Source organism: Amblyomma maculatum, chromosome 2 (assembly GCF_055883805.1).
Source record: "Amblyomma maculatum isolate TAMU_Amacu chromosome 2, ASM5588380v1, whole genome shotgun sequence".
Classification (NCBI taxonomy): domain Eukaryota; kingdom Metazoa; phylum Arthropoda; class Arachnida; order Ixodida; family Ixodidae; genus Amblyomma; species Amblyomma maculatum.
In genome coordinates, this window is record NC_139345.1 from 30,304,981 (window position 1) to 30,327,028 (window position 22,048).

A 22,048-nucleotide genomic window follows, 5' to 3' on the forward strand; every position below is an offset into this window, starting at 1 on the left:
CCACAAATGTGGAAATTGCCGCTTCCTAGCTCCCTTCGCTACCCAGGGAGGCGTGGGTGGAATGTCGCAGTGCTCGTGCAGTCTTGGAATGCAAAGCTGGGCCACTGTTGGCGGAGGGCACCGATGATGATAGGCCAGCACTGCGGGAACCCGTCGGCATACGGTAGCCTTCATTCTGCCCGTGATGGGGATGCGTTGCGACGTAATCAGCGAGAGTCGAGCTGGCATGTTGCAGCTGAAAGGGTTTCCTTTAAATCTGCGCTTCCGCGCATGCGTAAAAATCTCCGCGTAAGTATCGTACGATCGGCACTGGATAGGGTTCCTTGATGCGCGCGTCCTCTCCTCGAAAGGGCGGCATCCTAGGCGCCCTGACATTGGAGCGCTCCTGTGCATACAATGCGGAGACCGGCTCGCTGGGAACAAGCAAAGCACCCCCGCCCGGAAGCAGCAGCAGAAGCAGTGCCAGCCTTATCGCCGTGTTATCTCCAGTGTTCCGCGCTTTCCCTGGAAGGCCCGTGAAAGCACTCGTATTTGTGCTGCCGTTCCTTCGCCGGCGTTGCTCGAGGGCGAGCCCGGCGCAGCAAGTGGCAACCGTCTGCCGGTGGAGCTGGGCGCCGCCACACTGACCCTTTGTTGTGTGCTTTCTCGAAGGGCTGCTGGCGGCTGTTTTTTCCTCGCGCGAGAAAAGCGTCCCATAGAGACACCTCGTCTCGAAGAATGGGCCACTTTCTCGGGGCTCGGCCATGACCGACGCCGAGAGACGTCGCGAGCGTCGCAGGTGCTGACAAGAAGCGGCTTGCCTGCGATCAATACTCGCTGCTAAGGTGTTCACAAGTGCGAGATGCCGGGGTAGTAGGTAGTGCATTCTCAAAACATCGCAATGTAACACGGACACACAGGAGAAAAGGACAGGACACGGCGCTGTACTCTGCACAGGACACAGTGCCGTGTCCTGTCTTTTTCTCCTGTGTGTCCGTATGTCGTACCTTGCGAATGCGAAGGTGTAACGCCATGTTAGTGTGAGGCCAGCTTATAAAAGAGCCCTTTCAGGACTAAACAGGGAACGAAACAGAGAGGCTGCAGTGATGGAACATCTGTGCGGGATAGATCGGCGCCATTGTTTTAGGCTCCTGTTCGGCGCAGATGGCGAGTTGCGTGCCTCCCCGACGGGTTACAAGTTGACTCTTCCACGGTGGCGGGTTCCGTTTGAATAACGGTCAAAGGAGGGATATGGGTGAATTAATGAGGTAGTTTGTTTACTAGTAAAATTCATAGTGGTAGCAGTATAGTACTACAGTGTACTAGTAGTAGCCGCTAGCTGTAGAAGAAGATAGGCAATTTTTTCATGCCCGTGGGCACCGAGCATCACCGAACGCACCCTAAGGTGATACCATCAGGCAACCTGAAAAGGCTTCGAACTACCAAGCAGCTCCATTGTGAGAGTCGGGTAATTCTGTCGTCTTTCCTTTGGTTCTTTTTAGAGGATATCGCCCTACAGTGGTCTCAGGCCGTCCTCACAGACCGCGCAGACTACCTGCTCTCGCGCACCTGTTCCTCAGGCACAGTTGTTTCAGCCGTTCCGCTCGGCCCCGCAGATTATCTCAGTTTCATAAAGTCTACTCATAACGTTCGTAATGCGATTTCCGCTGGGAAAGGTCTTAACTCGCTGACGAGCTCCCGGCATTGACTGCCGGAGGTGCCGGGTCTCGTGCGCCATGTGGATATGCGGTCTTTGCTGTGCGGCTGGCCAGTTTTAGCTCGAGCTTGTGAACCCACGTGCTTACTTGCCACCTACCTATTTCACATTCTGTTACCGTGAGTTCTTGCTGAACGTAACGCCGTAGAAAGGACGGCGATTTGAAAACGAGCTCGTTCCCTGGTAAGGTGTCGAGGTATCTTCAGCGGATTTTATTGCGGGACGAGTCCTCACCGTTATGCGCTATGTGAAGATACATATATATTTTACAGGTAGCGCAAGTAAAAACAAAGATTACGAACGACTTTGCCTATTTGAGGATTTTTACGGTTTTCATGTTGCTACCAGCAGGCAGTATTTGACATTGTTTTCACCAAATTTGTGTATTTAACAGATAACATTCCGCACTGGAACCATCTGAAATGCATATTACCAAAAGGTACTTTCACTTACCTTCATTCTAACGTTCTACATGGCAAAATATAACTTTCAGCACTAGATGTACGAATTGAACCTGTAAAAAATGTCTAGAAGAGGGGAACCGGGAACGCCGGAAAACGTTCAACAAGAAAAGCACACTTCACGTACGTATCTGGAAAGGAAGCCCGACGTGATAAGGACAGAGCATTGCATTAAGTCTGCCTCGTAAGGCTGTGCTCAGAAACTTCCTATAAAGGCGCTACTCATTTGATCAACACCGTAACATAACGACGGCCAAACCAGCTCCATAAGCAGTTAGGACTGCACGTGGAGCTTATTGAATCACGAAGCGCACCCCAACGATGTGGCTGGTGCTGGTAGGTCCATGTGACGTCGACAGTCAGGGCATGGAGTTTTCACTTTTCCGCAAGGCTTATGTAAGAGAGGTGGTGGGCCGAGGCTCGAGTGGGAGCGGAAGTTGCAGACGATTACTTAATCTTCCTCTAAAGCTATCGTATCGCTAAAATTAATACAAGCCGTTTAAGTTGTTTCATCTCAACATGCGAAAGAAAGTAGGCCATTGACCTGGTGGGCACTTTTCGCGGGTGTAAAAAAAAAAAAGAAAAAAAGAAAGAAGAGTAAAAATGCAGCCACTTTTTTCTGCCAGACGCGGAACACCGAGCATAATCGCAGCCGCTGGTTCACTCAGCTAGTGCTTGACTCTCGAAAAAAAAATTTCCTGACACAGATTTCCTCACGGCAAGTGAAGTACGCACAGTAGAGTGGCTGCACGACAACAGATGATGTCAAGCCACTGCCATGTTCTTATCATGCGAATCACTTTGACTGCACCGAAGAGAAAACTTATCTTTGCAGTGAAACAGGGCAGCGGGGCGCGAAGAAAGAAGCAACAATTAAATGATGCAATACGGCATAGCATGGCTTCAGACTGACAGCTTTTTCAGCTACCGCTGATAAAAGTACAAGCCAGCATTATTTATGCGTGGAAAAAACACCAAATACGCAAACCACGAAAAGCCGAGCGCGAAGTACACATACGCATTCATTATTGCGCGACATTACTAAGGAGGCAAGCACAAGTGAAAGCAAAAATGATCTAATATAGAGAAACATGCCGCTCGAACGCAATCTTTTCCGCTGCTATAGCCTCCTAGAATATCAAGCAAATGCCCTCAATAAATATATGCATAAAGCCATTGCTCTCTTTTCGCATGCAAACACACACTTCACTATCTATGTCCTCCGTCCGTGCTATTGTAAAGTTCATCTTACCAACTCGTTCCATCATCCGCGCTATACCTATCAAGGACCCTTGCTGCAAACGTAAACCCAGGAATCAGTCCACGCATGTCTTCTTTTTCAAAAACAACACAGTGGCATGATGACACCTAACTGATGGAATTAACCACGTCCTGGCGGTTTTTCAACGATTCAGAAAGCATGCATCCAAGGCTTTGAGCATGACAAGTGGAAGTGTCATTAGAATGCAGGTAGAAGCGTTCTTCAGAGCCAATATACAAACTCTCAGTACTGTTTGCACGGAAGCAGACGCTGGTGTGGACAGGCTGTGTTTCTCTTCACCATCAATGTCTTATATTGAGCGGACACTAACTAGTTCTTTGGAGACTGATTTTCTTGTGCCCTCGCCAGAGAGGTCAGAACACGAATCGTTCTTCGTTTCTTCGCTTTTATAACCGCCCAAAGGAATGCAGCACACCGCTGCCTTCATCGGGGTCAACTAGCGCAAACACCTCACCTTCCGTTGCTCACTGTGGGTAAATGCGCTCCGAAATATCCAAACGGGCAGTTCCTAAAGAAGCACATGGAAACTCATTCGTCGAGGTCAGCAGGTACAGTTTCGGCGGTCAAAGCTATGCGGTACGAAAAAAAAAAAAAAAAAAAAAAACAGATTTAGAGCGTACGGGCATAAAGCGACATAGGCAAGCACAGAAAAAATACTGGCAAAGTAGATCATGACGTGGCTTTCTAGCCGAGGCTCGGTTTTTCCCGTCCACCTTTCTTTCGTCCCGGGACGATCCGTTCAGAGCTTCCTCGCCTGAGAGGCAGTGCTCCGTTCCGGAGCCCAACGGACGACTGTGGTGTTCGTTCCGTTATTGACCGGCCCGATTGAGTGCTGGCTTCCTTTTTATGGCACAGACGCGGTCGCCATCAAGAGAACGCCCACTGAACACTGCGGCATTGACGGCGTAAGCACACAAAACAAACCGAGCGACACGGTAGTGGCCTAGTAATACTCATTCTGGGGAAAATCACCACCCCCCCTTCCTCCCCCTTTCTCCTTGTTAAAAGGGAATGTTTGCAGCGTGAATGTTGGATGTGGCTTTATGTTCCAGTACTGTATTACAGGCTGTAGTGCAGGCTGTATTGTGCTCAAACCGATGCACACACATGCTGAGGTGTGGACAAACTTGGCAGCGCGCGAATGCACTGCGCATCTGCGACTGTCGGTGGGAGGCTGAGAAAACACGTCCGGTGAAAACCGTTATCTTTTGGCGGAACCGTTAGCGGTGACGTTGCGAGTGTGTGAGTGCGAGTTTTGTTTTTCCCCATTATACGTGGATTGGTGCCGAAGGTCCAGCCAGCGTCCAGCGTCTGTGCTCTTGCACCAAAGTTGGGAGGCGCTTGATTGAGAGAACAAGTGTTGTTTACACAGTAATATGTGAGTTAATGCAAATTCTGCGCGCTCCACAACCTATACGCATGTCGGCGGAGCTAAGGTGATCACGGACAACCCATCCAACCTGAGTCAAGGTGTAGTTTTTGAAAAAAGAGCGAAAGGAAAACACTACATATGCGCCTTTTCCCTGTATACTTGACACGCGCCGCTTTGCGCCAGAATGATATGCAGGATTGTCCACTTTTAGTTTGAACGCGGGTGCTGTTTTCAGTGTGCCTTTGCGCTCGACGCGGTCGGATATCAAGTTCACTCACTCACTCACTCACTCACTCACTCACTCACTCACTCACTCACTCACTCACTCACTCACTCACTCACTCACTCACTCACTCACTCACTCACTCACTCACTCACTCATTCTCACTCACTCATTCAATCACTCGATCGATCGAAGCAGAGTGAGGAAGTGGTTTGGTTTGGTTTGGTTTGTGGGGTTTAACGTTCCAAAGTGACTCGGGCTATGAGAGACGCCGTAGTGGATGACTCCGGAAATTTCGACCACCTGGGGTTTTTTAACGTGCACTGACATCGCACAATACCGGGACTTGAAGGCTGTTCGCATAGCATGTCACATAACTTCATTGCGTGGCCGGGTCGGACGCATTGTTTGAAGACGGGGACCATGCTCCAAGTGTGAACGACCCTGTGCGTCGCTAGCTGATAGTAGATGAGGCCAATAAAGAAGGAGCCCCCGCTCCAATTACGTACCGTGGCATAGAAGGAAATAAAAGATGTATACTAGTGCCAAAAGACGAAACAGAAGAGAAAGGAAGAGTAAAGTTTAGTTACAGCGCCCCTGAAAACAATGGGAGATGCGGGCCCGACGCTTAAGCAGTGGTTCATAGGGACGCGAGGCCGGAAAAGGAAGGAAGCGCTTCCCTTCGGGGTGTCAAAACAGAGCGACAGCCCCGTTTCCCTCGCTAGTGCTTCGTGGCCAGCCGTATCTCCTAATGCGCAGGATATAGCGAAAGCGGCCGTGCGGCAGTCGATTCGCTGTAGAAGCACATGCCTCATGCAGTAGCCACGGTGTTTACTGCGGAGCCCAGCGTAGCGTCACGGCGGGGATTGATGAGCGCGGTTTTGTAAAAGTGACAGTTCGGAGTTTGGCGACGTTCGTCTGAGCGACGACGCCGTTCGTCTCTAACCTTTACCTGTAGCGACTCGGGACGCGCGTTTTCTACCACGGCAGGGAAGTCGCGAGTCTGGAGGTCAGCACGGTAGCAGCGACACTAAAATGCAGCCGCTCTGCTCACGCAGTGGCTTTGCGTTGGCCGCCGTCCTATCTGGGCGCGCGATCGCTTGAGCTGATCTTACAACGGCCACGTTCACGAGGACGACGCTGTGGACACCGCGGGGTCGAGCAGTGGGCGGCGCCATTTTTCATCGCTGTCGAACGGCGTCGCCGCTGGCAGCTGCTTTGCGGAAAACGAAGGCAAACGGGATGCGAGCAGGTCTACCGCGTGTTGATCGATGTTTTGAAAACGCGTTCGATCAGCTCAAAGGCGCTCGACCGTCTCCATCTATTCAACGTGCGGGCGAGGCGAGCAAAGGAGTGCGCTCTTCGTGTCCCTGCAATCGCTTATAGAGTTCTTCGCACTGGGTCGCGCGCCACGTGCGGAATTTGTTACTGGGCGTATGATGTGTTAGACAACGGGGCAGAGCGAGGTCCACTCTAGCGCGCCGCAGTGAACCTCAGGTGGCTCGAAATGATCGTCAGTGCCAATGATGAGTGATGCAGTGGTGTGTACTAACTGGAAATACATTCGGTAACAAAAAGGGGGAAGTTGAAAGACTCGGTGAAGTAGCCGGTGGAGAGTATCAGGTGACACCAGATCTGCTGATATGGGGACGTTGCGCTATGAAAATTTGCCGCCCTTAATACGCAGTGCACATGACCCCGATAGCACCGGGATCTTTGAAGAACGATGGCGTTGTCTTAATTCGTAAGAAGTCGATGTCAAGTACTTGAAAGAGCATCCAGACCGATAAGCTCCCTGTCCATTGTTTACAGCGTATATATTAAGGCGATCGTGAATCGAATCAGGTCAGCCTTAGATTTCAGTGAACCGAAGGACAAAGGTGTCTTTTGGAAAGCGTATTTGACAAGGCCCCGCCGGGATGGTGCAGTGGTAAGACGCCCGACTACTGTGCCGGAGTTCCCGGGATCGAATCCCGGCCTCGGCGGCTGCGTTTCGATAGAGGCGAAACGAAGTGGCGTCCGTGTGCTGTGCGATGTCAGCGCACGTTAAAGATCCCCAGGTGGTCGAAATTACTCCGTAGCCCTCCACTACGGCCCCCCTTTCTCTCTATCCACCTTCACTCCCACCTTCATCCCTTCCCTTACGGCGCGGTTCAGGTGTCCACAGAGCAAGTGTGACAGATACTGCGCCTTTCCTTTCCTATGAACCAACCAACCAACCAACCAACCAACCAACCGACCGACCGACCGACCGACCGACCGACCGACCGACCGACCGACCGACCGACCGACCGACCGACCGACCGACCGACCGACCGACCAACCAACCAACCAGGGACCGCAGCCTCCATATATTATGAGAAAGCTCATTCCACTTGCCACACGATTGCGTAGCCAGGGAGTGGAAGAGACACATGCACATTTGGTAGAAAACAACTAAAGCAGTTTCACATCGACCAAAACTTCTCCGATAGAACATCGATTAGGAAGGGTATCCGGAAATGAGGCACAACCTCTCTGACGCTTCTCACCGCATATTTACAGCGAGTGCTCAGATAGCGGGATTGCCTTGTAGCAATCCACGTTTTACTGATGACATTACATTGCTAAGTAAGCTATGCACTCTAAATATTTACAAAGCACGTACTGTACAGTGGCAAAGCTCAACGCTGGGTCTAGTTACCATGCCATTATCTGAGATAACGTTCTACAAGGAGTGTCTAAAGGAGAATGGGAATGGAGTGGAGTGCATCTTTTAGGCGCTTCCAGGTGGTCAATGTCAGTTTACCAATGTCTCTCAAAGGAAAAGTATATAGCCGCTGTATAATACCTGTGTTAGCACACGGAGCAAAAGCGTGGAAGCTTGGAAACCAGCAAGAAAAAAAAAAAAAAGCCAGAAAGGCCCGGGACCCGAGGTCGCGGTATGGGCAGCGGCTATACAGATAGCTGGCTACCCTGCGCTACCGCAAACGTCGACCTTCCTAGACGGTGGGCGCAGGGCAGCTCCCTGCTGGGGCCGCTGCGACCTAGCTGACGGGGTGGTGCTGTTTCAGCGAATGAAACCGTAAAAGTGCCTGCCGATCCCGTCGGCACGACGTCAGTTATGGCCGCTGCAGTCGCATCGGGCGAACCACGGTTGAATTTCTGTAGCTTCTTTGGGGCAGTCAGCGGCCACGCTAAAGAATGTCTCAGCGCACAATCAGTCGATTCGCCGACATCGCAGCGGCAGGGACCGAAGAATGGAGGTAGCTTCCTTGATGAAATCGGCGACGGATAAAAACAGCAAATAGTCGGGTTTGCACCTCCCTTGTCTCAGGTGGCGGAGCTTCCTGACTCTCATCCCCGCTTTAATGAAGCCGTGCGAATGTGCCCGCATAGCCAATTGGTAGTGTTTTTGATTGGCGGTCCAACGGTCGTGTGCTCGATTCTCATTTCCTGCCAACTCCAGGCCGCCTGCTAACTCGGCCATGCATATGGTCTCCCGACATCTTACGTCGGCCAGTCAGAATACGACAGACATGTTCGTAGTTTTCCAATTACAATGGCCACAACGCCGACACCGGACTCTCTGCAGAGGCCCTTAGCGCAGTTGCGAGCGCAAACTACCAGAGCAAATGGCAGCAGCCTTCAGAGCAAATGACAGCAGCCTTCAGCGGTGTCTTCAGCTGAGGATCCCACTTACTCTCCGTGATCTAAAATATCGTTCGTACAAGTCGTGCAAGCGGAGTTATAAACATCAATCACCACCGCCAGTGCTGCTCCTTTATGTCACATCCCACTATAAATCAAAGCGCGTCGCTCATCCACATTCGTGGTCGTCGAGCGGTGCGCAAGGGCACGTGGCTCGGTACACACCCTTGTGCAAGCTGGTACAGGCTAAGTAAAGTAGCCAAGCCTCAAGCGGCACGCGCGGACGAGCATTCCAGCACGAGCGAATCATTCGAGCACCTACTCGCGGATATAAGAGGATGCGTATGCATAAAGAAACCCGCTCCCGTGGTTCTTGCGTCGACGCTGCAAGTTCGAGGAGAATGAAGCGGCCCTGCCGATGAGAATAAACATGCGCCGCACATCCGTCCCGTCGTCCTGGCGCCGCGTTGCAACATGCCCAGCTTGGGAACCTTCTTCCGCGAAGTGAACACGGCGCGTTACGCCTGCTGCTCACGGACGCTGACGAGCGAGGGTAGGGTGCCGTGTCTGTTAGGTCGGGTTAAATTAGGCAACCGAAAGATCAGCATTTTGAACGTTGTACTTGGTGCTATACACTCAAACTCTTAAAAAATGGTTGTTGCGGTTAATTAAGAGCCTATTAAATCAGCACTGTGGAGCCTGATGGTAACGAATTGATTCCTTAAGGACTATTTGTGTTGAGTTTGCGTAATAAAATTGTCTCTGCGTTTCAAATCAAGCGTAATTTGTCAAGCTCAATCCATGGTTCATGCTAAAATACTGGCAAACCAGAACGTTACAAAATTATTTCTTCGGGAGGAATGCCCCGCCTGTCTTTGTTACCTTTCTGAAACATCACGCATACATACACCCCAAGAAGATGCATTGACGAAGTCAGTATCGTATGCTCGGCGTGAGATTTTATTACCGAAACACACATCACTGTAAGCGTGGAAACCTATACGTCAGATCACTATATGCATTAGGAGGAAGTAACGAAAAGGTCATGAACGTGATATTAAAATGCACACAGCACTGTGCATACACAGGAGTATTATCCATTATCGCGTCAAAGGAGATGTCTTCGTTTTCGACTGGTGCTTGAAGTATACTTCCGCTCGTCTGGAACGTACTTGCTGTTTAGCAGAAGTATGAAAAGATAAAAAATTAAGGGTAATTTGCAACAGGCAATATCATGCCCTTGGCATGATATTGCGTGTTTCATATTTTCATTAACATAACAAAGCACTGAACAGCATGATGCAATTAATATTTCCATCGAAGAGGCACATATGCTAGCTGAGGTTTACACATACACACTGTCTCTGAAAACATGCAAAGTGCATAAGCATACAAGCATGCATGGTTGTAAAAGCAGCATTTAGGATTATTTTTAGGCTTTATTGTAAAAAAATTGCATAAACAGTCTACATTAAAAAAAAAAAGTATCCATGTTAAAACTTCATGCAACAACAGACAGAATGGCATGGTAAAAAGCAGGCCAACTGGAGTACTAAGTATCTACTTGAATAATTTTTAAAAGTATCCTTGGCCGTGACAGCTCTTTCCTTGGAGAGAAGGAAAATGTATTTATTGAAACAGAATATTTGGGAAATGGTGAAGAGATGATCGAGTCCTCTGCGGGCAGCCTCAGGCTGGGATGCCGGGAGCAGCTACTATCTTGTGCACTCACTCGATCAGCCGTTGCTGGTCTTGCTGGTCTAAGCTGGACAAAGCAGGCTGGGCTCCTCCTGCAAAAGAAGGAAGAATGAAATTCAAATTATCTGTGCTTAACTTTGATTAGGTCCAAGGGCAACTGCCAGTTTTCCTCAATTGCTTTTTCCAGATTGCACTGCACGTGTGCACCTCCATTCAGAAAGGTCATATAACTGCAGCAAAACCCATTCAGAATACCAAGATATTTTAATGTTTTTATGTCGTCTTTTTCAATGTGCCACTCTGACCAAACATAGCGCGTTATAAATGCTTGCTGCTATGAGCCCCCATCAATGGCCAAGGCATGGAGTGAATATGCAGAGGAACTAAGCATAAAGGATGCTGTATATTAACATAAAGCACAGCCACAGCATTGCAGTATTACAGGCGTACGCACTGGTGGCAGAAACCTGCACTTCAAGTGGCTTAACGGGCAAATGTCTAAAGTCATTGTTCCAGCTCTGAAAGGCAGGGATCGATAATTAAATCATTTAGAATCGTCACCTTTTTATTCTGTAAACTGCACAACATTTTGCTGGTTTCCATGCACCCTTCTCGAAGACAAACATGTAGACTAGCAGGAAAGCTTCTCCTTAGAGCAGCTGTGAGGAAGTAGCTTGTGTTAGTTTAACTGATAATATGCAAGCTGTAGCACCAAAATAAAGATACGAGCTTTAACATATGGCTAAAGCACAATGTGGAAGCATGGTCCGCTGCATTAATCGTGCACTTTTCATGCTTCTACAAGAGTCAAAGCAAAGGTATGTATTGACCCACAGTGCTATATGTGACATTACAATTGCAAGGCTTACATTTACACAAACGCAAAAAGAAAGCTGACAACCGTAAGCCCCTGATATATTACCGGGAGTATGGAGTATGAATGTTATTGATCTATATGCAGAGACGAGCAAGACGACTGTAAACTATGTCATAGCTGTGTAAAATCGAATCCAGTGGCGGTCGTTCGGCGGCTGTCCGCTAGACGTACAAGTTGTCGTGACGCTGGGGCTACGTCGACCCGGCCTTCACTTGGTAGCGTGCAGAGACTCGGGGTTGAAGTAGGATTGAATCTTCGAAGTTGGTGAAATATGTACAAGCAGGTTTAATGGCACTTTGAGAAACTTATTTACAAGATTATTTACACGAAGAAGAAGGGTACATCAGCAAAATGGCAAGCGTTAAGAGTTCATAGCGAGAAGCGACTGGATGAGCCGTTTACCCAGGGCCCAGAGCGACATTTCGTGCTCTGCAGCGTCCTTAAAACCCCCTATGTCCAGCCCCTCTCTGAAGATGCTGACCAACCAAATCCAGGGCACGCCCCTCAGGTATCGGCATCCAATCGAACACATCACTGCACTGATGGTCTGAAGCACTGACTGGTCCGGCATTCATTCGTTGGGCGTGATCACTTGTTGGCGGGAAAAGCTTGGGAACGGCGAGGAGAGGAGGTACATTTCTATTCTTCAGCAAAGAAACCACAGGCTGGTTCCGACAAGTGGTTTTACTTCTCAGAAACCCGAGTGCACGTGGCGCCGCATCCGCTCCCAGCATTGTCCGTTTTCGACAATTGCAAATCTTTCCTGCATTCCTGGGAAATCACTTAATGGCTGTATGCGTCATGCTCCTTTCTTGTCCTGCACGTCAGCGGACATGTCACTCTGTCGTCTCCTTTGGAAAGTAGGCATTCCTCACTGGACGATAGGGCTTATCGACTGGAAGGGTGAACAAAAGAAAGCACTTCCTGCTATTTCCCGCAGGGGGACGTTTCTTTGTGTTTTTCCAGACGTTCTCTTGACAGGGTCAATTTGGCATTTGCAGGTTGTCCACAAAGCAAAACAGGCTTACAAAACAGGATTCCTGGAAACAGGCTCACTTAGAGCCATTGGACCATCACCACATATTCACAATACTTTTCCATGCCCACAGGCGAACAATAGAGCGCGCAAATGCGGATGCACGGTCGTAACAGCCTCCTCCCCCGCCAGAAGAGTCACGGAGGGCAGCAGTCGCCGCTGCTGCATGAAGAGACGACTTAATGGCCTGCACGTGAACGCTTGAAGCTCGCTGTTGCTTGTCGCGTTGTCTTGATTGTTGTAGGCCAAATTGCTCGAGCTGTCTGAAACTCAACCACATGTCGAAGCAAGCACTCGGCTCCCGTCTGAAGAGACCAGGTTAAAAGAAAACTGCCATTGTTGTTCGAGAAAAGCCCACTCTCAAGACGTTCAGGACCCACGTATTCCTAGAAAACCAAACGTGCTGCTTTACATAGTCACACATATACAAGCGCACGAGAAAAAAAAAAATAAAACCTGATTATCAATTTGGATACATGGTGAGGAACATCTCGGACCGCTTAGAAAGAGCGGCTAAGCGCGTCCGCATTCCCATTTAACTTCCCCTTTTTGTATCTTATTTCAAAATTGTACTGCTGTAAAATCAAGCTCCACCTAAGAAGGCGACTGTTCTTCGATGTCGCAGTTTGCAGCCAAGCCAGGGGACAATGGTCCGTCTCTACGGTGAATTTGGCCCCTCCAAGATAGCACTGCAATTTTTGAATGGCCCATACAATGCAAGCGCACTCTTTCTCTGACGCGCAATAAGCCCTCTCTCTAGAACTCAGTTTTCTGCTCAGGTAGAGCACGGGGTGCTCATTACCGTCGTCATCTCTCTGGCAGAGAACAGCACCTAACCCTCGATCACTGGCATCACACTGGACCGTGAATTCTCGGCCATAGTCTGGAGCTCGCAATACCGGACGGCTAATCAGCACAGCCTTCAGGTTTACGAAGGAGGCTTCCTTTTGTTCGTCCCAGACTACATTTGTCGGTTCTGTCTTGCGGAGAGCGTCGGTCAGAGGGCTAGCCAAAGCTGAATAGTTAGGGATGTAGTGATTGTAGTACCCAGTCAGACCTAGGAATGCTCGAATTTCCGTCTTCGTGCTCGGCCGCGGGTAGTCTGCTACCGCAGAAATCTTAATCTCGCTGGGTTTCCTGAAACCTTGACCTACATTGTGACCCAAGTAGTCCACGGTCGCCCTTGCCAGGCAACATTTCTCGGCCTTTACGGTTAGTCCAGCTTGACGCAAAAGGCTCAGTACAGCTCTTAGATGTACCATATGGTCCGCCCATGAGTCGGAAAAAACCGCAATGTCATCTAAGTAAGGCACTGCGAATGTTTCACACCCCTTTAAAACCCTATCCATGAGTCGGGAAAAACAAAATGGAGCATTTTTGAGCCCGAAACTCATCATTGTTGGCTGGTAGCTGCCCGTCGGAGTGACGAAAGCCGCGTATCTGCTGGCGCGTTCAGTGAGCGGTACTTGCCAGTATCCTCGAGTAAGGTCCAGCGTAGTCACATATGCCGCTCTACTGACCTGTTCTACTCTCTCCTCAATATTCGGAATAGGATACACTTGATCCCTGGTGAGAGAATTTAGCTTTCGGTAGTCTACCACAGGCCTAGGGTCTTTACCTGGAGCTTCTACTAAGATCATAGGCGAAGCATAATGGCTCTCCGAGGGTTTTATTACTCCCAATTCCAGCATGCGAGTTACTTCCCTATCCAGAATTTCTCTTTGCCTTGGAGAAAATCGGTAGCACCTTGATCGCACTGGCACGTCTGAAGTCAGCTCAATATCGTGCTCAGTCAAATCAGTTCTGCCTGGCCTGTCCACGAAGCAGGCCTCAAACTCTGTTATTATCTCGCCCAGATCGGACAGCTGGGATTTCTTTAGTTCTCCTCTCTGCTCCGTCTTTTTGAGAAGCTCCTGAGCGTTGCTTCCTTTTCCGCTGAGGCAAATCAAGTTGTCCCCCATCTCCTCGGGAAGGTGTAACGTTAGATTTACCACGGCTTGCTCCATAGCTAAGTCCTCTCGGGTTCCACTTAAAAGTCTCGTGAGATTACTAGACACTGGCGGCAAGAGGTTACTCTCTAGAACGTCCTCATTCCGTGTCTTATCAAGCTCACTTTCTAGTTGACTTATCTGAGATGCCTCGCTCTCAAAGTTTTCCGACCCGTTATCTTCCGCATCGACCACTGTTTTAACTGCCGTTTCCTCCGCTGTGGATTTTTCTGGTATGAGCAGTGTAGCTAGTTCTCGCGCCTTTGAACGTGTTAATGCTTGCACAACACTGTCTCCGAAAAGGATGCCCCTCTTTCGCAGTAGCATGTCCGATTTGTTGGAAAACAAATACGGATAGCACTTAGGCAGCTTTTCTGAAACTGCAGCCTCGGTTGTTAACTCGCCGAAAGGGCCCTCGATGACCACGTTCGCGATTGGCAAGCACACACTCTGTTCCTCCACTACCTGGCGGATCCACGCACACTGTCCTGTATAGTCGGAAGGCGACACATACGCCGGATGGACAACATCCATCGTTGCGGCCGAATCGCGCAGTACCTTGCAAGGCTTCCCGTTGACTACTAGGTCATGCAGGTAGGGTTCTAAAAGCTGCATATTTTCATCGCAGTCCCTGACATACGAGAAAGCAATCTTTTCTTTCCGGCAGTTGACGGCAATGTGACCCTGCTCATTACACCTAAAGCATGTGAGCGGCTTCCTAGCCCCAAGCTTGTTCTTTGTGTTCTGCGCGTTGGTCACTTCCCCACTTTTCTCACTGCCGTCCTTTCTAGGGCGTTTGCCTGAAGAAGCCTTCCTTTCTTCGTTTGCAAATCTAGCAAAGTGCCTTTTCTGACGGTTATTCACACTCGACTTGGAATTGCGGGGCCTAACCACTACTGGGTTGCTGAATTGTCGGCGCGAAGCATAGTCCTCAATGAGTTCGGCAGCTTCAGTTGCCGACTTAATGTCGCCTCGGTCCTGTAACCAATTTCTTTCTTTTTCTGGGAGGCAGTTATAAAACTGCTCCAAAAGAATTCGCTCGACTACAGCATCCCTCTCACTGTAGGAATCAGTGCTCTTTAGCCACTCGCCCAAATTAACTCTTAAATTGTACAGGAATTCAGGGTAACTCTCGTCCCTGGACTTAGTAGCGTTCCGAAAACGTTGTCTGAACGCCTCGGCGCTAAGCCTATACTTTCTCAGAAGGCAAGCTTTGACCTTCTCGTAGTTGTCCGCGTCCTCCTTGCTTAGCCGCGCGACAACCTCCGCTGCCTCGCAGGGCAGAACCGTCAATAATCTCTGAGACCACGTGTCTCGCTGGAAGGACAGTTTTTCGCAGGTTCGCTCAAAGTTAGCCAAATACAGACCGATATCCCCTGATATCACATATGGCTGCATGTACTTTGACATCTTGAAATCTGCCTCCTTGTTGAGAAGAGGTACCGCTAGCTGGGGACAATCGCCCGACCTCTTGCTCAACTCTAGTTCTAATTTCCGGAGCTCAATTTCTTGGTCCAGCTTTTTTGCTTCTCTTTCACGCTTCTTTTCCTCTTTTTCCCACTCACGTTCGCGCTCCTTTTCCTCTTTTTCCCGCTCTTTCTGCTGTCTGAGCTGCTCCTTTTTTTTGATCGATGAGGTTCCATGCTTCACTGAGCTCCTCATCATCGGTTCCCAGATCAGTGATTGCCTTTATAATCAAGGGTTTTCGTGCCAAACCACTTGTATCAATTCCCAATTCCTCACACAATAGCAACAGGTCCGGTTTCTGCAGCTTTTGTAGGTCCATGATCGCTCCGAGTGTCGGCTACTTCCAAAACAACTGTGCAAACTACCAAACCTAAAGGCGTTTCAACACTTTTTACCAGTTCTAAAATCTAACCCTGTTTTAGAACCTGGTCCACATCAGAAGAAAAGCCAAGCACTCACCCACACATGCGGTCGATGTTCCGAGCTGTTTTCTTGTTGGCCGATTGTTGCTCCTGCTTGTTGCTTGAGATGCCACCTCCGATCACCAGATGTTGTGGCTTGTAGATTCTGATCCACCTCGAATCACCAGATGTTGTAGCATGTAGATCCAGATCCCAACGCTGGTCACCAGTTGTTGTGGCTTGTAGATTCAGATCCCAACGCTGGTCACCAGTCGTTGTGCTTGTAGATTCAGATCCCACCGCTGCCACCAGTTGTCGTGACGCTGGGGCTACGTCGACCCGGCCTTCACTTGGTAGCGTGCAGAGACTCGGGGTTGAAGTAGGATTGAATCTTCGAAGTTGGTGAAATATGTACAAGCAGGTTTAATGGCACTTTGAGAAACTTATTTACAAGATTATTTACACGAAAAAGAAGGGTACATCAGCAAAATGGCAAGCGTTAAGAGTTCATAGCGAGAAGCGACTGGATGAGCCGTTTACCCAGGGCCCAGAGCGACATTTCGTGCTCTGCAGCGTCCTTAAAACCCCCTATGTCCAGCCCCTCTCTGAAGATGCTGACCAACCAAATCCAGGGCACGCCCCTCAGGTATCGGCATCCAATCGAACACATCACTGCACTGATGGTCTGAAGCACTGACTGGTCCGGCATTCATTCGTTGGGCGTGATCACTTGTTGGCGGGAAAAGCTTGGGAACGGCGAGGAGAGGAGGTACATTTCTATTCTTCAGCAAAGAAACCACAGGCTGGTTCCGACAAGTGGTTTTACTTCTCAGAAACCCGAGTGCACGTGGCGCCGCATCCGCTCCCAGCATTGTCCGTTTTCGACAATTGCAAATCTTTCCTGCATTCCTGGGAAATCACTTAATGGCTGTATGCGTCATGCTCCTTTCTTGTCCTGCACGTCAGCGGACATGTCACTCTGTCGTCTCCTTTGGAAAGTAGGCATTCCTCACTGGACGATAGGGCTTATCGACTGGAAGGGTGAACAAAAGAAAGCACTTCCTGCTATTTCCCGCAGGGGGACGTTTCTTTGTGTTTTTCCAGACGTTCTCTTGACAGGGTCAATTTGGCATTTGCAGGTTGTCCACAAAGCAAAACAGGCTTACAAAACAGGATTCCTGGAAACAGGCTCACTTAGAGCCATTGGACCATCACCACATATTCACAATACTTTTCCATGCCCACAGGCGAACAATAGAGCGCGCAAATGCGGATGCACGGTCGTAACAAAGTTCGATAATCCGCCTTCGTATACGTCCGTCGTACATCAGTGGCCGTCTGAGCTCCGACTGTATTATATCGAAGTCGGACTGAGCTCGGTGTTTAACGTCTTTCCTAATGTAGGCGGAGTTAACGCCTGCTGTATCAAACAAAATGACTGGCGGATAGGCCCTTCTTTGCGGTCTGCAAGTATATGCAGAGATGCGCGCAGGAGTGGATTTTTCGACGACGTGGTCTGCATGAGCGGTACAGGCTAGCGCTCGGCGAGCGCTGCGAACACGATATGCATAACGTAGGCTCTCCTTTCGCGCGGCACGCGTCACGCCATTCGACGTCGGAACCGGTCTGAGTGCGAACCGCGAATGAAACCTGCTCGTCTCCATTCATCCAGGCCAAGTGGGCGTTTGCTTGCTCGCAGGCCAGCTGTGCAAATGCGGCTCCTGTTCCGCAGTGTGCATTGCCCGGACTATACGGTCAGGCGGCCGTCATGCGTTCCTCGAGCACAAGTAATCGGGCATCCCAAACTAGACGGTAGTGAACAGTGACACAACACGTGCGGATTCACGTAACAGTTTTCTCTTTTATGTCATTCTTCTCTCTCTCTCTCTCTCTCTCTCTATATATATATATATATATATATATATATATATATATATATATATATATATATATATATATATATAAACAGGTGTGTGTGTGTGTGTGTGTGTGTGTGTGTGTGTGTGTGTGTGTGTGTGTGTGTGTGTGTGTGTGTGTGTGTGTGTGTGTGTGTGTGTGTGTGTGTGTGTGTGTGCGTGCGTGCACGCGGTTAATGCTGTTCCCTCCGTTATCATTTATGACTCTTCCACTTTCGCCGGCAGCAGACCCGCGGCCGACAACGTTGCTTTGTTTCTTCATCAGTATACGGCGAACCGTACGTGCTACGTCGGAAGCAGGGGGTGGCCAGTCGGCGCTCACGCTTCACGTGTGTCGGGAGGGGCGGCTGAGGCCGGCCCCGTTTGCGTGAGGTGAGGCGCACGCTTCTTCCGCGCAGCTGCCGCCCGGGTCACTCGGCTGATGGGCCGTTCAAAGATGCACGCCGGTGCGAGCGTGGGACGCCAGCGCGTGCAGGCAGGCCGCCCCCGCGTTTCAGAGCGCGGTGCGCCGTTGCGCTGACCTGTTCCGAAAACTTGAGAGTCTGTCGCCTGGTCCGACAGCGGATATTCTGCGCAACTGTGAAAACTGACCGTGCAGAAGTTTTCAAACCGTGGATTGTGGAATTTCAACGTCCCGAAACAACGGCTAAGGGCCGCCGTTGCGGAGGGCTGCGGATTAATTTAGACCACCTATACTTTTTTGACGTTGCACTGACATCGCACAGTACTCGGGCGTTTTTTTTTATTTTTTTTTTTTACATTGCTTCTATCCACATGCCGCCGCCGACTTGCTCGTAAGTCGCAAAGATTAATGCTCATTCTAAGTTATCGTCTCTGAGAGGTACGTAATAGTTCCTAGAAGGATATTGATATAGATGTCTAAAATTTGCTATCCCGTCTCCCGTTATCGCGGGTTGGCGCGTAAATTACCTCCCGTTAAAGCACGTTAAAAACCTCCAGAGGTTGAAGGCGCTAAAGTGGTTGCGTATGCCAGTGCACGTGTAAAGATATAGGAGTGAACAGAGGCATAGATTCGCATCCATGGGGCGGACGAAGAGGTCGTCTCTCGAGGAAGCTCAGTATTTTTCCTTGCATCATTCACTGACTATAAGACGGGCAACTTCAAACACCCCTGCCTCCTCTTTCCCGTCATTCGCGCCTGACGTCAACAGTAGCCCGGCTACTATGTGCACGTCGTACAGTTTTAATGGCTGTTCTTCGCTGGAAAAGCTATCTTGCAATGAACTTTTACCTTAAGCGTTCTATAGATGCCTGTTTGAAAAAATTAGGAGGACGCTTAACCGTATTCCGAGTTTGCGTCGTTATTGAAAGTATCGCCACTCTCCCACCTCGAGTCATCTTAATGGGGGACACGTCAGAACCACAATTGGCTGTGACATCTGGTTCTGTCGATTCCACCGATCAGATGACTCGAGGTCGGGGAGATAGCGACACTTTCGGTAACGACGCAAACTCGGAATACGCACCCAGGTTGGCACACAACAGCGAATTCTCTTGGGCGTCTTTTTTTTTTTTCGTTTTTTTTTTTTTTTTTTTTTTTTTTTTTTTTCAAGTGGCGTTTTGCCACTTCATGTATCAGCCAACATCAGCCTGGAAGGCCGCTTGACCTTCAACGAGCCAGAGATCACAGTGTGGCTATATAGCTTAACCATGGTACCACGTAGGGTGTATGCCACCACTTGGCCTTCGACGGCAAATATAGGATCACGTGTTCCCTCTTGTAGTTGCCGGCCTCCTGGGCTGTATCGTCTATTCACTCGCTGCAAAACCATGTCTGCCCATGTTTAGTGGCTGTTCCTTTTGTACAAAAGAAAATAAAAGTTATTTTTGTTATTATTATTATTATTATTATTAGCGTAACCAAAGCAAGACTACGCTTTCGCTTCGCCTAATCAGATTTAGAAGGGTTTGTAAGATGATGTGCAGTAATCCGCGGCGGATTTTCACATGGCGCTTCTGGGTCTGGCCTGTTGTTTGGGGTTTTCGATGCGGTGCTCACTGCTATCGATGATCTCTTGCAGGCTGTCTCGAGTACGAACTTGGTCGCGGTACCCCGCCCCCGCCGCGGCGCCGGTGGAAGAGTCGCTTTGGGTCGCGCGACGCTCGCCTACACTGTTGTGGACGCCGCTGGCGACCAGCAGCGGCTAGGGCTCCGCCCCGGCGGTGGCAGCAGCAGTAACATGCCCCGGTCGCAGCAGCAGCAGCAGCAGCAGCAGCCGTCGGCGGCCTGCCTCAAGTAAGTGCTTGTTTAGGGCGCATCATTGCTCAGGGGAACTATAAGCATTGACAAGCAGCTGAGCGTTTGATTCCGCATCCAGGCAGCGAAAGCTAAACAGAAGAAAATGAGGACTATAAAGTTTCGCTTTAAGAATAGGCGCGATAGCGCGGCCGAAGTGTCCACCCTATTTTGAAGAAAAATGCAGTATGGCGAACGAGGAACTGCAAGAAGAGCTGGCAAACGGGAGCCATTAACGCTGTTCCTTGATGCACTTAGAGGCTTAATTTTAGTGTCCACCCTTGTATTTTCGGCCACCGTCCACGACGGCGGAGGCATTTCGGCAGAACGAGCTGTATACGCTTTATCGAGTAAAATTAGCGGAAAGGTCGTTCCTTTCTTTTGAGTCTGTTTCCTTTCGCTCATTCCAGCCGTAGAATATATTGTTCCGAGAAAAAAAAAAGAAAAAAAAAAAAACCTTTGGAGGGTGAGAAGGAGAAAGCTCAGTGGCTGTCTTACTTCTCACTGTCCACTTGAGTCACCCCTTTAGTAAACGGATGAAAAAGGGATCGAGTGAACGAAATAAGGAGGAGAGAAAGAGGCGACACGATGGATATGTCTCCGGAATAATTTCGACATACCTGGGAACCCTGCACATCGGGTGTTGGATCGGGGTGCAACTCCTCCTCCCCAGCCTTCCTCTCTTCTCGCGTTTGCGGAATCAACATTGAAGGAATTTTTATGAACATATTCGCGACAGTGGGAACCAGCAAGTCGTGTGTTTACCCCTCGTGATTTGCCCGTGCTTTTTCTCACCAAAAGTTATCGGAAAAGCAGAACGGGTCATATTATTACTGGTAGCTATGTTCTCAGGCAAAAACAAAGTCGGTACAGATATAATCACAACTTTAAAAAAGAGGACCTGAAGTTTTTGTAATCTTCAGCAGCCAGTATATGTAGTGACTAGAACACAAGTTAAAAACCTCCCGAACCCCACTGCCACACACAGAGATGAGTTGCACAAAGAAGCAAAACACAAAACGCTAGCCTGAGAAAATATATGATGAGTAGTCTTTTCACGAGATCATATCAAACAGGCGAGGTCACGCGGCACACACGAAGCTCTCGAACTGAGCACGGGCAGTCATCAGCAGAGCCGCGGGCACTTATTTTCGTGCCACGTACTTGTGAGCTGTGGCACACTTGTTTTCCTTTCGCTGCAACGTTTCAGTGCACTTTGTATAATCTTTTGGTTTGTGAGCACGCCTCCCAATGACAACTGAAATTCACGATCTTCCAGTGGCCCACGGGAGCTGACATTAAAACATGAACATGCAGTGCTGTTCCGCGGGAATGTTCTTCTCGTTATTCTGGAATTCGGCCGAACTCGAGCGGCTGAGCGCGCACCGCCGCCGCCGCCGCTCAACTGGCCGTGCACCGGCATCGCCGTGAAGCTAGCCTTCGCGCCGAAGACGCTTCTCGGAGCTCACGCGGCGGATCCAGAAGCCGCGGCGAGCGTTCGCACGGCGAGCCGCATGGAAACTGCAGGAGGCGCGATAGGGAAGGACGCAAGGTCATCGTCTCTTGCGCGCACCCAACACTGGTGCCCCTTTGCCGCCGCCCCCGCCGACTCGCTCGTGTCAAAGGGAGAAGGCAGCTTTCTTTCGCAGCAGTTGTTGCCATTTGCGACCCGGCGACGCCGTGACCGTTTTCGTCCTGGTTTTGACAGTTTTGGCGAAAGGGACGCCTGAGTATTGGTTGACTG

The 22,048-nt window shown here is 49.7% G+C and overlaps 1 protein-coding gene across 2 annotated transcripts in view; it reads left to right on the top strand.

The window, feature by feature from the left end:
* LOC146198275 (uncharacterized) overlaps positions 1 to 22,048 on the top strand; it is a 131,011-nt gene that overhangs the window by 13,322 nt on the left and 95,641 nt on the right. For both annotated transcript variants that reach the window (XM_084593686.1, XM_084593687.1), the window contains exon 2: positions 20,090 to 20,304. In XM_084593686.1, the coding sequence (XP_084449812.1) occupies positions 20,249 to 20,304 (56 nt within the window). In that variant the 5' untranslated portion in view covers positions 20,090 to 20,248. The remainder of the gene's footprint in view (positions 1 to 20,089; positions 20,305 to 22,048) is intronic.